Source organism: Neohortaea acidophila (assembly GCF_010093505.1).
Source record: "Neohortaea acidophila strain CBS 113389 unplaced genomic scaffold BDY17scaffold_8, whole genome shotgun sequence".
Lineage (NCBI taxonomy): Eukaryota > Fungi > Ascomycota > Dothideomycetes > Mycosphaerellales > Teratosphaeriaceae > Neohortaea > Neohortaea acidophila.
The window spans coordinates 459,506-473,361 of record NW_022985517.1 but is presented as its reverse complement, the minus strand read 5'-3'; the positions used below and the strand labels follow the sequence as shown (position 1 = coordinate 473,361).

The 13,856-nt window shown below is 57.1% G+C and overlaps 7 protein-coding genes across 7 annotated transcripts; 4 read left to right on the top strand and 3 right to left on the bottom strand.

Annotated features, from left to right (window-relative positions):
- Positions 1-574: 574 nt before the first annotated feature.
- Positions 575-2,710, top strand: BDY17DRAFT_300864 (IMP dehydrogenase/GMP reductase). The gene is made up of 2 exons (XM_033734138.1): positions 575-1,164; positions 1,365-2,710. The coding sequence occupies exons 1-2, from the start codon at positions 663-665 to the stop codon at positions 2,516-2,518; spliced, it is 1,656 nt and encodes a 551-aa protein (XP_033587766.1). The 5' UTR covers positions 575-662; the 3' UTR covers positions 2,519-2,710.
- A 140-nt stretch (positions 2,711-2,850) lies between these two features.
- BDY17DRAFT_300862 (thiolase-like protein) lies at positions 2,851-4,666 on the bottom strand. Its single transcript, XM_033734137.1, has 3 exons — positions 4,052-4,666; positions 3,393-3,994; positions 2,851-3,333 (listed from the first exon to the last, which is right to left on the bottom strand). Exons 1-3 carry the CDS (start codon positions 4,546-4,548, stop codon positions 3,056-3,058), a joined length of 1,377 nt encoding a protein of 458 aa, XP_033587765.1. The 5' UTR covers positions 4,549-4,666; the 3' UTR covers positions 2,851-3,055.
- A 593-nt stretch (positions 4,667-5,259) lies between these two features.
- BDY17DRAFT_300859 (ER lumen protein retaining receptor-domain-containing protein) lies at positions 5,260-6,675 on the top strand. The gene is made up of 2 exons (XM_033734136.1): positions 5,260-5,795; positions 5,853-6,675. The coding sequence occupies exons 1-2, from the start codon at positions 5,412-5,414 to the stop codon at positions 6,540-6,542; spliced, it is 1,074 nt and encodes a 357-aa protein (XP_033587764.1). The 5' UTR covers positions 5,260-5,411; the 3' UTR covers positions 6,543-6,675.
- A 356-nt stretch (positions 6,676-7,031) lies between these two features.
- BDY17DRAFT_311952 (dihydroxy-acid/6-phosphogluconate dehydratase) lies at positions 7,032-8,837 on the top strand (the record flags this gene model as incomplete). Its single annotated transcript, XM_033735589.1, has 1 exon — positions 7,032-8,837. The coding sequence occupies one exon, from the start codon at positions 7,032-7,034 to the stop codon at positions 8,835-8,837; it is 1,806 nt and encodes a 601-aa protein (XP_033587763.1).
- Positions 8,838-8,879: 42 nt separating this feature from the next.
- On the bottom strand, positions 8,880-9,768 carry BDY17DRAFT_184424 (uncharacterized protein). The gene is made up of 3 exons (XM_033729944.1): positions 9,430-9,768; positions 9,118-9,366; positions 8,880-9,055 (listed from the first exon to the last, which is right to left on the bottom strand). Exons 1-3 carry the CDS (start codon positions 9,641-9,643, stop codon positions 8,922-8,924), a joined length of 597 nt encoding a protein of 198 aa, XP_033587762.1. The 5' UTR covers positions 9,644-9,768; the 3' UTR covers positions 8,880-8,921.
- Positions 9,769-10,290: 522 nt separating this feature from the next.
- Positions 10,291-12,847, bottom strand: BDY17DRAFT_300857 (dual specificity phosphatase catalytic domain protein). The gene is made up of 3 exons (XM_033734135.1): positions 12,392-12,847; positions 10,788-12,339; positions 10,291-10,726 (listed from the first exon to the last, which is right to left on the bottom strand). Exons 1-3 carry the CDS (start codon positions 12,543-12,545, stop codon positions 10,543-10,545), a joined length of 1,890 nt encoding a protein of 629 aa, XP_033587761.1. The 5' UTR covers positions 12,546-12,847; the 3' UTR covers positions 10,291-10,542.
- A 192-nt stretch (positions 12,848-13,039) lies between these two features.
- On the top strand, positions 13,040-13,749 carry BDY17DRAFT_325901 (ribosomal protein S19e; the record flags this gene model as incomplete). Its single annotated transcript, XM_033737428.1, has 3 exons — positions 13,040-13,133; positions 13,337-13,397; positions 13,455-13,749. The coding sequence occupies 3 exons, from the start codon at positions 13,040-13,042 to the stop codon at positions 13,747-13,749; spliced, it is 450 nt and encodes a 149-aa protein (XP_033587760.1).
- Positions 13,750-13,856: the final 107 nt, after the last annotated feature.

The following is a 13,856-nucleotide window of genomic DNA, read 5'->3' as shown; positions in this document are numbered from 1 at the left end:
GGGGCTTTTGAGAGGCAGTCACGCCTGCGTGGTGGCCGTTGCTATGCGGAAAGAGAATGTCGAATTGGCGGATGGCGCGAACGCGTCTGGCGACATTTCAGATGCTCTCGACCAAGAGCACTCAACTGGGTGACATCGAGTCTTGGGGAGACTGAATACAGAGGCGTGAGAGAAGCAGGATGAAGGGGACGGGGTGCATGAACCGCTTTGGAGGCCGGGTGATGCAAGTGGGAGGTTGTTTTTGTAAACACAGACACCACACTGCTCTTTCGGGAGTAGCGCGACGCCGCCGGGGTGTTCCAGGAAGTTTGAGCTTACCCGCCGGCGGTATGACAGGTCTCGGAATATTTACCGCCTGGAAATTCGCCGATACTATCTCAATCGTCTTCTCTTCGTCTGTACACTGCTGATGTCGCTTCTGCATAAGTTATGGCCGCTCGATACCTCAAGTCTGTAGCTGTCGACGTCCCCAAGCGCTGTAAACATCGAGCTACCCTTTTGGGTATAGCTTCTTTTGAACCCTGGGTCGCGTACGGATTTGGCCAAACTCTAAATCGCGTAAAAAGTTCGTGCATCTTGAAATTCGCAGACCGCATCATCTCACTCACAGCTTTCATTCTTACGAGCGGTACATCGCCAGCGATCCACCCTATACGACCAAGATGGCCGCCCTCCACGTCCTCGCCAACGGGCACAGTAACGGAGACCGAACAACATACGAGGATCCCGCGAGCGCTTTGCAACTCTTGAAGACTTACCACAGCCGAGATGGCATCTCCATCGAAGATCTCATGGACGAGGCGAAGACTGGCGGGCTCACATACAATGACTTCCTGCTACTCCCCGGCTACATCGGCTTCCCGGCGAGCGTCGTGGACCTCACGTCCAAGTTGACGCGCAAAATCTCCCTCAAGACACCCTTCACTTCCTCGCCCATGGACACCGTCACCGAGGCCAACATGGCCATCCATATGGCTCTTCTCGGCGGTGTGGGCGTGATTCATCACAACTGCAGTATTGAAGAGCAAGCAGAGATGATCAGGAAGGTGAAGAGATTCGAGAACGGATTCATCCTCGATCCCATCGTCATCAGCCCACGAACTACAGTTGGAGAGGCGCGAGCATTGAAGGAGCGGTGGGGTTTCGGCGGGTTCCCCGTCACTGGTAGGTGGAATACATTCCTAAGCGTCGCCGCAAAGAAGCATCATGATGCAATCTTTTTCATTAACTTTCGTTCAACCGCAAGCGGCTGGCCAACGTGCCGGGAGCGATTTGGATACCCATCAACCCTCTGATTTGCTGCTTTCTCCACCTTACCCTGCCACATCTCAGCAGTGTCGACCAGGTCGCTGACTACTGTACAGAGAAGGGCACACTCCGCAGCAAACTGGTCGGCATCGTCACCCCACGCGATCTCCAATTCCATCATGACCACAACTCGCCCGTCACCGAAGTCATGAGCACCGATCTCGTCACCGCACGGGAAGGCGTGAGCTTGAACGAAGCCAACAATATCCTGAGACAGTCGAAGAAAGGCAAACTGCCCATCGTCGACGCACACGACAACCTCGTCTCCCTCCTCAGCCGAAGCGATCTTATGAAGAACCTCCATTACCCTCTCGCCTCCAAAGTCCCCGGTACCAAACAACTACTGTCCTCGGCCGCCATCGGCACGCGTGAGGCAGACAAAGAGCGACTGCAAGCGCTCGTCGAGGCAGGCCTGGACATTGTCATCCTCGATAGCAGCCAAGGCAACTCCACCTATCAACTCGCCATGGTCCAATGGATCAAAGCCACCTTCCCCGATCTCCAAGTCATCGGCGGCAACGTCGTCACCCGCGACCAAGCCGCCTCTCTCATCGCCGCCGGCGTCGACGGCCTCCGCATCGGCATGGGCGCCGGCTCAGCCTGCATCACACAAGAAGTCATGGCCGTCGGCCGACCGCAAGCAACCTCCGTCTACCGAGTAGCCGAGTTCGCCGCCCGCTTCGGCGTGCCCTGCATCGCCGACGGCGGCATCCAAAACGTCGGCCACATTGTCAAAGCGCTCGCCCTCGGCGCAAGCACAATCATGATGGGCGGCCTCCTCGCCGCCACCACCGAATCGCCCGGCGCCTACGTCGTGGGCCCCGACGGCCAGCTCCGCAAAACCTACCGCGGCATGGGCTCCATCGACGCAATGGAGGACAAGAAAGCCTCCGGCTCGACCAGCGCGTCCAAATCGGCCAACACGGCGCAGAACGCGGGCACCGCGCGCTACTTCTCCGAAGGCGACAAGTTGCTCGTGGCGCAGGGCGTGAGCGGCTCCGTGCTCGACCGCGGTAGCGTGACCAAGTTCCTGCCGTACTTGATGGCTGGCATCCAGCATAGCTTGCAGGACGTGGGCGTGCAGAGTTTGGATGCGCTGCGGGATGGTGTGAAGGAGGGGACTGTGCGGTTTGAGTTCCGCACGGCGAGCGCGCAGGCGGAGGGCAATGTGGTGGGCATGTTGGGGGTGGAGAAGAAGCTTTACAGCTGAGCGATGCGGTCGGACAGTTTATGAGTGTTTTATATGGCGGGTACTCTGTATGTGCGTGTTTTTGGCAGCGTTGGCTAAGGGTTAGGGTTGGGGTAAGCTCTTGGGTACGGATGAACGAATTCGAGTAATTGTGCACAACGAAGCAATGCGAACGATTGTCGACGTTCCTGCACTGTGTAAATTAGTAGCGGGTGTTATAAATATATGTGGCCCGAAAATTGGGCGTCATTTCGTACGGTGGTGTTGGAAATGCTTGGTCGCAGAGCGGAGCGCTCGAATATGAGTACTGCCTGATGCGACATTCACCTCACTTCCAAGCTTCGAAGTGCAAACGAATGAATCGCATGACAGACGCCAATAATACACCGGCAACCAAGGCAGAGGCAGCCAAGCAGCGAAAGAGAAGAGACTAGAGCTTTGCAATATCATAATAGTCGAATATTGGCTCTACTCAATCCATTCTCACACCCACCAACTAGCCCACACGAAATGAACCCATCCACACCGCACATGCAATCTGCCAAGAGGCCTCTTCATCTACAGCCTGGCCTGGATCTTCTCCTGCGTATCGGCAATCGCATACTCGGAGCGGTTCTTCCGGCTGCGCACCTTGTCCGCGTCGGCCTTTGTGATGAACTTGGCCACGGTGGCGGGGTTGTAGTCCCAGTCGGAGTTCTTGATGATCTCCTCGTCCGACAGCTTGCGGTTCTTCTTGCCGTCCGCGCGCTTGTAGACGTTGATGACGACCGCGCCGCCCAGGCCGAGGTTGTGTTGGAGGGCGACGTCGGTTTCGACGAGGCGGTTGTTGGCCCAGCCTGGGAGGAAGGGGGGTTAGTGGTGGGTCTTCATTTGAGGGAGGGGAATTGCAGCTTACCTCTGAGTTGCCAGCAGAGCTCGGCGCATTGTGCAATGCCTGTTGCGCCGAGGGGGTGGCCCTTGGAGATCAGGCCGCCGGAGGGGTTGATGACGACTTGGCCGCCGTAGGTGATGTCGCCCTTGCGCACCATCTCGTGCGCCTTGCCCTTTTCGCAGAAGCCGAGGCCCTCGAGCAGAATGAGCTCGTTGGCGGAGAAGCAGTCGTGCAGCTCGCAGACCTTGATGTCTTTAGGGGTCACGCCCGCCTCCTTCATGGCGTCTTGCGCGGCCGTCTTGCTCATGCCGAAGCCGACGAGGTCCATGGCGCTGCCGGAGTAGAGGCTGGGGTCGTCGGTGCGGAGGGCTTGGCCGGCCATGAGGACGGCCTGGTCTTTGAGGTGTGCGCGCTTCTCGAGGAAGCTGGCGGAGACGATGACGGCCGCGCCGGCTCCGTCGCTCGTCGGGCTGCACTGGAGCTTGGTGACGGGGTGGTAGATCATGCCCGAGTCCTTGATTTCCTGCAGGGTGTAGGCCTTCTTGAACTGGGCGTAAGGGTTGCGTTGCGAGTGTTCGTGGCTGATGCGGCCGATTTCGGCAAAGTCGTCCTCGTGGGCGCCGTATCTGGAGGATGTTAGCCACGGAAGATCTGCCCCGGGATAAAGAGCGGAACGAGCTCACTTCTCCATGTACTCGCGTCCGGCATTGCCAAAAAATTGAGCATTTCGGGGAGACTTGTCGTCCCTTCCCCGGGACTCACGCATCATGTCCACGGACAAGCCCATCGGACTCGGACGGTCCTCCCAGCCAGCCTTGATGGCACCGGGTTGCATCTGCTCGAAGCCCACGACGAGCACGCAGTCAGCCGCACCCGCCCTGACCATGGTGCGGGCCATGTGCAGGCCGGTCGAGCCGGTGGCGCAGGCGTTGTTGGTGTTGTAGATGGGGATGCTGCTCATGCCGAACTGGTAGAAGATACGCTGGCCCTGGGTGGTCTCGCCGTAGCAGTAGCAGGCGACGCCCATCTCGACGTCGTCGTAGTTGATCTGCGCATCCTTCATGGCCTTCACGCCGGCCTCGAAGCCGAGCTCGACATAGTCGCGAGTTCGTCGGGGCTTGAGGAACTCTGTGAGGCCGACGCCGAGCACGTACGCGTCTTGTTGGGGCTTGAACACCATGTTTGCGATGAAATGGAAGACAGAAGTAGATTGATGATTTTTTGCAAGGAGTATTGGATGATATGTGAAGATCAGGAGGGAACAAGCATTGTGAAAAAGGACAGGCTGTCGACGTCAGTTGTGCCCGGCATCGAAGTAGCCGACCTGTACATTTTCCGACTTTCCCCAGCCCGCCCCGCGCCGCCAACCTCGGCAGCTCGGTCCGATGTGGGCGACTGGGGGCGTTGCTACGGGAGAGTCGTCGCATCGATCTGCACTTCTGATCGTCAATCGATGGCGATGGCCTACACGCTGAAATCCGTGTAGCCTTGCTGGGGCCGCGTATAACCGGCAGAACCGACGAAGTGTGATCGAGTGATGGGATGATTACTCTCCGGAGGTCTGTCCATTCTCGGCAACATACTCCTACCTTGTAGACGCCGATCGTGAGAGGACTTGCGGCGCAGTGTCTGCCTCTGCTACTATTGATGTCAGTCTCGTCTAAGGGCAGAGGAACACGATCAACCTCCATCACACCATGACATCTATTCCAGCTTGGCTTCAGTGACGCAGCAGCGGACGAGCATAGTCGGTGCGACTCGGCCACTTTGCAAGGCTTGAAAGAACCAGCAACGGTGGTTTTTTCATTGGCGTTTGATGCTTGATAGTAGAGGTCTGGCATTCAGTAGCGTGAATTTGGATGCCTGAGGCATCTCAAGCTGACGCCGGACCCTGGAAGCGCGTCACTCGAGGCGAAGCGAAGGCGGCAAGCTGGCTTAACGAGCCTCAGAAGGTGTCTACCTACACCTCCGTCTCTTCCTTTTACAAGATCATACATCACCAAATGTGACACGCCACGCCCTCGCCCCCTCGCTGCCGCCACGATGGTGAACATGAACGTGTTCCGCATCCTGGGCGACGTCTCCCACACCGCCTCCAAATGCATCCTCATCTGGGCCATCCACAACAACAAGTCGGCCGAAGGCGTCTCCCTCCTCACCCAATGGCTCTACATGCTCGTCTTCTGCACCCGCTACCTCGACCTCTTCTGGGTGCCGCCGCAGTTCAGCTGGTGGAATACGTTCTTCAAGCTCTTCTACATCAGCAGTAGCGTCTACATTGTCTATGTCATGATGCGCGTGTATGCGCGCACGCGCGAGAAGGAGTATGCGTGGAAGCTGGCCACGTGGTCGCTGGGCGCGAGTCTGGTCAGCGCGCCGCTGGTCTGCCTGATATTTGAAGGGACTCGAGGCATTTCGCTGTTCGAGGTGCGGAGCTTCCGACATTTGCAAGCCCAACGAAGCTAACACTGCCATCAATTACAGGTGTTCTGGACCTTCAGCATCGAGCTCGAAAGTGTCTGTGTCCTCCCCCAACTCCTCCTCCTCCGCCAAACCACCGTGCCCACCGTCATCGACAGCTTCTACCTCGTCACCCTAGGCAGCTACCGCTTCTTCTACATCCTCAACTGGATCCTGCGGCTTGCGCTAGAACACTACTTCGACGCCATCAGCGTCATCTTCGGCGTCATCCAGACCATCCTCTACATCGACTTTGCATGGGTCTACTACACACGGCAACGAGTGAAGTTGAGAGGAGGCGGCGTCGTCGATTCCGACGATCTCAGCAAGAGCTTTTTGGTGCGGCGCATCATTGGACGTGGCAGCAGGGCAGATCGAGAAGACGAGGAGATTGCCGACGAACATTCCGTGCTGGGCGGGCAAGAGAATGGGACGATTCGGCCTTCGGGTGGACGAAGCTGGGGCGCTCGGGGAATCAGCGTGAGTGCGGACGATACCCTCCCTGAGCGGCAAGGTGGAGCGCCGGGGGCATACGTGGATACGGCGTCTGATGCGCAGATGATTGACCCTGCGCATTTTGAGGAAGAAGACGACGACGACGATGATGCGGATGCGCCGCCTCCGTCTGTTGCTGCGAAAAACAGCAGATACGAGGCTGTCGAAGCGTCGGAAGACCAGGAGGCGTGGGCGTCCAACACGGGAGACCATTCGTGATTCTGTCAGTCGAATGGGTGCATCAAGCGGTGTCGATATCGGGTTTGTCTTGACGCATCTAGGGCATCCCATGTACGCTATTCTGTATCCTTGTTCACCCTGTAGATAGCCACAGAAAAGGCAGTCACCCAGGCCTCCTTCTGAACATCCGCGAATCGTTCGTTCGATGGCTGCAGAGAGGCTACCTTACCTTGCTGCGCCGTAGGACTTCTGTCGGACGACTTGCCTCGCCCGGTTCGGACAACCTCCTCTCGGCTCACCTGCTCCCCGGCTCACGATGCGCGGGGTGGTGGGGCAGGCGCGGCGGACTTCATCACGGCAGGTCATCATCATTGCCAGAGATTTCGTTGGCTGCCTTTCCTTCTTTTTGTCGAAGCCCTTTTCCGTCCATTGACCTGGTCCTCCTTCGTCTCCCGTGTCTCGAGACCCCAATTGCTTCCCTTTGTCTCCCGGGCCTCGTCTACAGCCAGTCACTACAACCGACCCACCATGGATCCCTCCAACCGCGACATCCAACAGGGCAAAGTTTCCCGCGACGACCCACAGTACCTCAACTTCCCCAACTCCAAACCCGGCTCGGGCCTCAACAAGTTCAGCTCGACGCTGACGCGCGAACATGACTTCCCCGCCGCCCAGGCCATGCTGTACGCCGCCGGCGTCCCCAACGAGCACCAGCTGAAGAACTACCCGCAGGTCGGCGTGGCCAGCGTGTGGTGGGAGGGCAACCCGTGCAACATGCACCTGCTCGACATCGGCAAGGCCGTCAAGGCCGCGGTGCAGAAGCAGGAGATGCTGGCGTGGCAGTACAACACCATTGGCGTGTCGGACGGCATCACCATGGGCGGCGAGGGCATGCGCTTTAGCTTGCAGAGTCGCGAGATCATCGCCGATTCTATCGAGACGGTGACTTGTGCGCAGTTTCACGATGCCTGCATTACCATTGCCGGTTGCGACAAGAATATGCCGGGTGTGGTGATGGGCATGGCGAGACACAATCGTCCGAGCTTGATGATTTACGGCGGCTCCATCAAACCTGGCTACTCGAAGCTCTTGGAGAAACCGATCAATATTGCCACGGCATTGGAGGCGCATGGTGCTTATATCTACAACAATCTCTCCAACCCAAACAACCCCTCTCAAGGCAAGGAGGAGCTGATTGGCGAAATCGAGAAGCAATCCTGTCCTGGCCAAGGTGCTTGTGGTGGCATGTACACTGCCAACACCATGGCCACCGCAATTGAAACCATGGGTCTTTCCGTCCCGGGCTCGTCTTCCAACCCGGCCGACAGCCCGAATAAGATGCGAGAGGCGCAGAAGGCGGCCGAGTGCATCAAGATTTGCATGGAGAAGGATATCAAGCCTCGGGATTGTCTTACCAAGGCTGCATTCGAGGATGCGTTGGTCATGATGATGGCTTTGGGCGGATCGACGAATGGTGTCCTCCATCTTTTGGCCATGGCCGGGACAGCAGGCGTGGAATTGACATTGGACGACTTCCAAAAAGCCAGCGACAAGATTCCCTTCCTCGCCGATATGGCGCCGAGCGGGAGGTATCTGATGGTGGATCTGTTCGAGGTGGGAGGTATCCCATCCGTGCAGAAGTTCCTGATCGCCGCCGGCTTGATGCACGGCAGCGGCATCACCGTGACGGGCAAAACGCTGAAGGAGAACGTGGACAACTGGCCATCACTGAAGCAAGACCAACTGATTGTGCACGGCCTCGACAATCCCATCAAGAAGACCGGCCACATCGAAATCCTCTACGGCAATCTCGCCCCCGGTGGTGCAGTGGCCAAGATCACGGGCAAGGAGGGCATGAGGTTCCAGGGCAAGGCGCGCGTCTTCAACAAGGAACACGAGCTCGACGACGCCCTGAACAAGGGCGAGATTCCGCACGGCGAGAACCTCGTGCTCGTTGTCCGTTACGAAGGACCCAAGGGCGGCCCCGGCATGCCCGAGCAGCTCAAAGCCTCAGCAGCAATCATGGGAGCCAAGCTGACAAACGTCGCCCTCATCACCGACGGCAGATACTCCGGCGCTTCGCACGGCTTCATCGTCGGCCACATCGTCCCCGAAGCCGCCGTCGGAGGCCCCATTGGCATCGTGCAAGACGGCGATGTCATCACCATCGACGCCGCGAACCACGTCATCAGCATGGACGTCAGCGACGAGGAGATCAAGCGCCGCCAGCAGGCGTGGAAGCCGCCGCGGATGGAGGTGACGCGGGGCGTGTTGGCCAAGTATGCGCGGTTGGTGGGCGATGCGAGCCATGGGGCGATGACGGATTTGTTCTAACCTGCTACATAACTGACATACATAAAGGAAACACAAGGAAAACGCTTCGTTCGAAATCGTAGCCATGCTTGCTGGGAAAATCAATCAATCAGCACACGGAACATTGTAAAACCGCACCACATTCGTCGGCCTGCACCCCGTCGGCGCACTGCCGTTATTGTAGTAAAGTCCCCACTTCAGCTGCAAATAATTCAGTCCATCAATGTACGAGTCGCACGCTACTCACATTCACTCATTAGTCACAAGGCGAACACACTCAAGGCCGAGAAGAACGACCTACCCAACCAAAGCTGATCGGCCGCCGTGCGCATCGGCTGAATCTCCCCTTGCATGCCAGTCCCATTGCCGTAGAAGAAGTGCGGCCAGCTTTGGCCCTTCACGGCGAAAGCAGGGAGCGCGGCGCCGTATAGCTCGCCTACGTCGGGGACGGAAATGCCGTACGAGCCGGGCGAGAGGGTGTTGCAGGCGGAGTTTTGGGCGTCGATTTGCAGGGCCAGGCTTGCGTTGCCTGAGCTGCCACTGAGACTGACTATGTTGCGAGTGAGTTGTTAGACTATACCACGTCTACCACTACAGGATGAGAAAGACATACCTGGCGTGCCCGGGTAACGCGGACTCAATTTCTCGCCCACGAGGAAGAGTTCGCCGGCATTCCCACTGTTGATAGCGTTGAGCGAGAGGTAAATTTGAGTATCGTCGGGCCCGTCGCCGAGACTCATGGCTAGGCTGAAGTCGGCGGAGAGGCAGGGTTGGGCCGTTGCTGTTGTTGCTAGCCAGAGGGCGCCGACGAGGAGGGAGGAGAGCATGGTGGGTGTTTTCTCCTTTAGTGTTCTGGTGGGTTTCTTGGGGAGGTGGATGGAAGATGCAGCGAGGAGAGACTGCGCCGACTTGGGGGCCGGGTTTTGTAAGGGATCTCTGTGTACCTCTGGACGCAGCTGCAGGTAATGTATGCGGTGAGATCAGGTCACAAGGCTTGCTTGCTAATTGCCTGCCCTGGGATCCGCGTTACTCGACGACTCACGGAATGCAACGCGGTGCAACGACGATCCAAATGGAATGCAGACGAAACTTATCCCCTCCCGCCAACACGCTCGCCACCCAGCCCAGCAACCCTCCCACAAAAGCCGCGCACAGATGTCATGTTTCCATATGTTACACACCCATCCAAGGGGCTCGGGAAAGCAAACTCGCCTTCCCAGCCTGTCACTCCGCAAAAGCGCGAGCAGTGACGTAGCCTTGCCCAAGGCTGGGGAGTGCTTCAGCCGCGCTGATTGGAGGCCGTTCCAATTTCGCGGCTGACCAGGCTGTGCGGTGCTCCTCTGTTTCTTTTTATATCAAGTTGGGGGCCCAATCGCTTTTTGCGTACTCGAGTGGTTGGAGGTTCTTGATTGCTTACTGTTGACTGTTCGACGGGCCACAGGTGTGATTGTCTACGGCAATGGAACCCCGCGCTTTGCCGACCTTCTTTGGTCGAATCGGGTAGCAAGTATATGTTATCTGTGGTTGTGCGAGGGGCGGTCGGCGGGTGGAATGAGTGCACACGGATGCTTGCTGATAGTCTATGATGAATCATCTCATTACATGCGTGACAAGGCCCTCAATTGCACACACGAAGAGAGTAAGCAGTGTCACGACTTTCTCTCCAGTTGTCGGGGAAGCGACAGCGTCTAGTCGTTAACGTTCAACGACAGTTCAAAATACTCAGCTAGCCAACGACAGTGCCCCGTCTTTCCATATGAACAGCATACCGCACATACAGTTCGTTGACAAAGTGCGAGTGCTTCACGCCCGGCGGCCGCTTCTCTGCAAACTCGGCAATGGCGTCTTGTAAGCGGTAGTCCAGGCGCTCCACCATGTAACATATGAGGAAAAAGCCCGTGCGGTTGAATCTGTGAAGCATCGTTAGGACTCGGCTAGACCTCGCCATGCCATGTTCAAGTGGATACTAACCCGTAATGACAATGAACGCCAATCGTCGCCGGCGGGACAACCATCTTCGTCTCCCGGATCTTGTCAACTAGATCAATGAAGCCTTGCACCTCCTCCGCTTTCGGCGTCTCCTTCGACACAGTCGGAAACTTGTGGTACTCCACCCCCGCATCCTCCAATCCCTTCGGATGGTAAACCGGCGTTTCGTGACTGATGTCCACCACTATCGCCACCCCATCCTCGACAGCGTTGCGACTGAAATGCTTGACGAACTCCTTCGGACAATGCACATCGTCCACTTCGCGCATCGTCTTCATGGCGCGGAACAAGCCGGCAATGGGCGCGCTGCAGGCGTCGATGGACTGCCACTTTTTGAGGTTCTTCACGTCCCACTTGCCGGAGGTGGTGAGGTGTTGCAGCTGCCAGCCTTGTCCCAGGCGTTCGTCGACGTGGCGGGCGAGGAAGTTTTCGATCATGCCGGAGAGGACGCGGACGGTGGAGGACACGTACATCAAGCCGTGGCCGGATGGCGCGGGGAAGATGGTGGTTTTTAGTGCGAAGGAGTGCTTGGTTGCTGTGTGTTCGTCTTGAATGGCGGTTCCACTGTCCATCCTTGGACGATCGAGATCGATGGCGTTGGTCTGGGCTTTGCGTTGGAGTCCCAGGGTGTCCCCTGCGACAGTAGGTAAGGGTACGCTTCTAATGGTCCTTGCCGGCTGTGGAGAGCCATGAGCCCGCTCGGTAAGCCACGTGTTGATTTGTTCCACTTCGGCGACCGGCGTGAGATGGTCTGCTTGGCCTGCGACAAGGAATAGCGGTACCTTGATCGTCGACCAAATATCCTGACCGGGCAGCTCAAAGCGGCCTACCCCTCCTGCAGCCATCAGTTGGAAGACAGCGGACTGGGATTGCTCATTGAATTGAAGCTGGAGTTTCCTCGTGTCCTCATCTGCGGCTTCCCCAACCATTCGACTGACGCTGCGACTGTTGATGCCGCCGCGGCGATCATACCATCGAAATAAGTCGAAGATGTACGTCGGCAATCCTTGTAGCCGTTTTAGTGTTAACACTTCCGCGGCACTGAAAGATGTGGCTCGCGGGCATATGGAGACCATGCCGGCTACAAAGTCTTTTGTTGATGAGTGCAACGGAGAAGCAGATGATGCAAGTAAAGCCGTGATCGAGCAGCCCATGCTGTGGCCTATCAACACAACCTTCTGGCCATTCTGTGCGTCACGGAATTTGTCGATGGCAGCTACCACCAACTCGGCCAGTGCGAGTGTGGTATATGCACGAGGATCCTTGGGGGAAAAGTCAGAGAGTCCGCATCCTGGAAGGTCGATGGCGAGACACGACGCCACGTTGATGAGACTGGTGAGTAAGGGTTCGAACTGTGCGACACTACCGCCGAGTCCATGGATGAAAACCAGCAGCGGAATGTCCCGAGGGAGCTTTGAGGCCTGCTGATGCTCTTTGTAGAAAGTGCGAATCTTGGGATAAGTAAAATGGGAGGGTGTATTGTAGGCTTCGTATGTGGTGTGCTTCCTCAGCAAAGATGGTTCTGTTGCCGTTGCTTTTACAGGTTGTCAGTTAGCATCGTGTATGCTCGTCCGATATCTACGCACCAGCCTTGATCCTCTTTTGCGACGCGCGATCGTGCTGGCTACGCCACAGGATGAAGAGTCCAAGCGCAACACCGCCGGATATCAGAGTCCATTTCGATCGTACAAGATGATCGGTGAGCGACTCCATGCTGGCCCGCACAGCCACGTTGTCCATAGAAATATCGCAATGTGTGAGCAGACGGCCAAATCAGGTCATCGATGTACATGTAGATTCAGTAGCAGCGGCATCGTGTTGAGTGTTCTGTGGAAGACGCGGCAATACTGTCACAGTAAGAGCGGAGGGTGTCCTTTCCGAGCCGTGGTCTTCCAAAGCATCGCTCCTGCCGTTTCACGGCATAATGTGTAGAACAATGAAGTCGCGAGATTGGAGGGGAAACGTAATGTTCAGACTGTCCACTGTCTTCGTATATCGCTGAGCACAATCCGGACATATGCAACGCGCAAATCAAAACCAATCCATCGGTGAAGCAAAAGCACGCACGTGAGATAGACTTTGTGATAGGACATATCAGCGGCACGGGCCGCCCCGTGTCTAGCGCCTCCACAGACCGCGCGCACTGAATTTCGGAAAAAGGCCAATTGAAATTCCCACGACCACGAACTTCCACCCCGTCCGTCACCACATCCCCACCCACACACACCGCAACCATGCCTGGCGTATCAGTCAAAGACGTCCCTTCGGACAAGTTCATCGAGGCCTACTCCGCTTTCCTCAAGCGACAAGGCAAGCTGCCGATTCCAGGTCCGTGAGCACACCACGACATCGAGATCCTTCCACACCCCACACGCACATTCAATCAAGAGGAGGGAAAGATTTCTTGGGGCGATTTGCATATCTGCACCCTTGATCTGGGGAAATGAGATACCTGAATCCCGTGTGGGACGGGGGACTCGATGTCACAATGAAGAAGAGTGTAAGAACTCTTTAGTTGACATGGTCTACAGGTTGGAGCGACACCGTCAAGACGAGCCACGCAAAGGAGCTGCCGCCGCAGTCATCCGACTGGTAAGAGAGAATTATGTACCCCTCTTATCTCCCTTCATACTTACGAAACTTCTACAGGTTCTACGTCCGCGCCGCTGCCGTCGCCCGCCACGTCTACATGCGTAAGACCGTCGGTGTCGGCCGTCTACGAAAAGTCCACGGCGGCACTAAGAACCGCGGCTCCCGCCCCAGCCACCACGTCGATGCCTCGGGCGGTGTCGACCGGAAAGTGATGCAAGCGCTGGAGAAGATTGGCGTGCTGGAGCAAGATGAGGAGAAGGGTGGACGCCGCATCACACAGGCCGGCCAGCGGGATCTTGACCGTATTGCGCAGACGTGTGTGGAGGCCGAGGAGGAAGAGGACGACGAGTAGCCGACCCACCCAGCCTCTGGCGGAGTCTTTATTATGCGTTTAGCATAGGGTCGGCGTGTTCTTCTCGGATGGATTTGTAGAATTCGAAAAGAAAAAAAGGTCTTCAA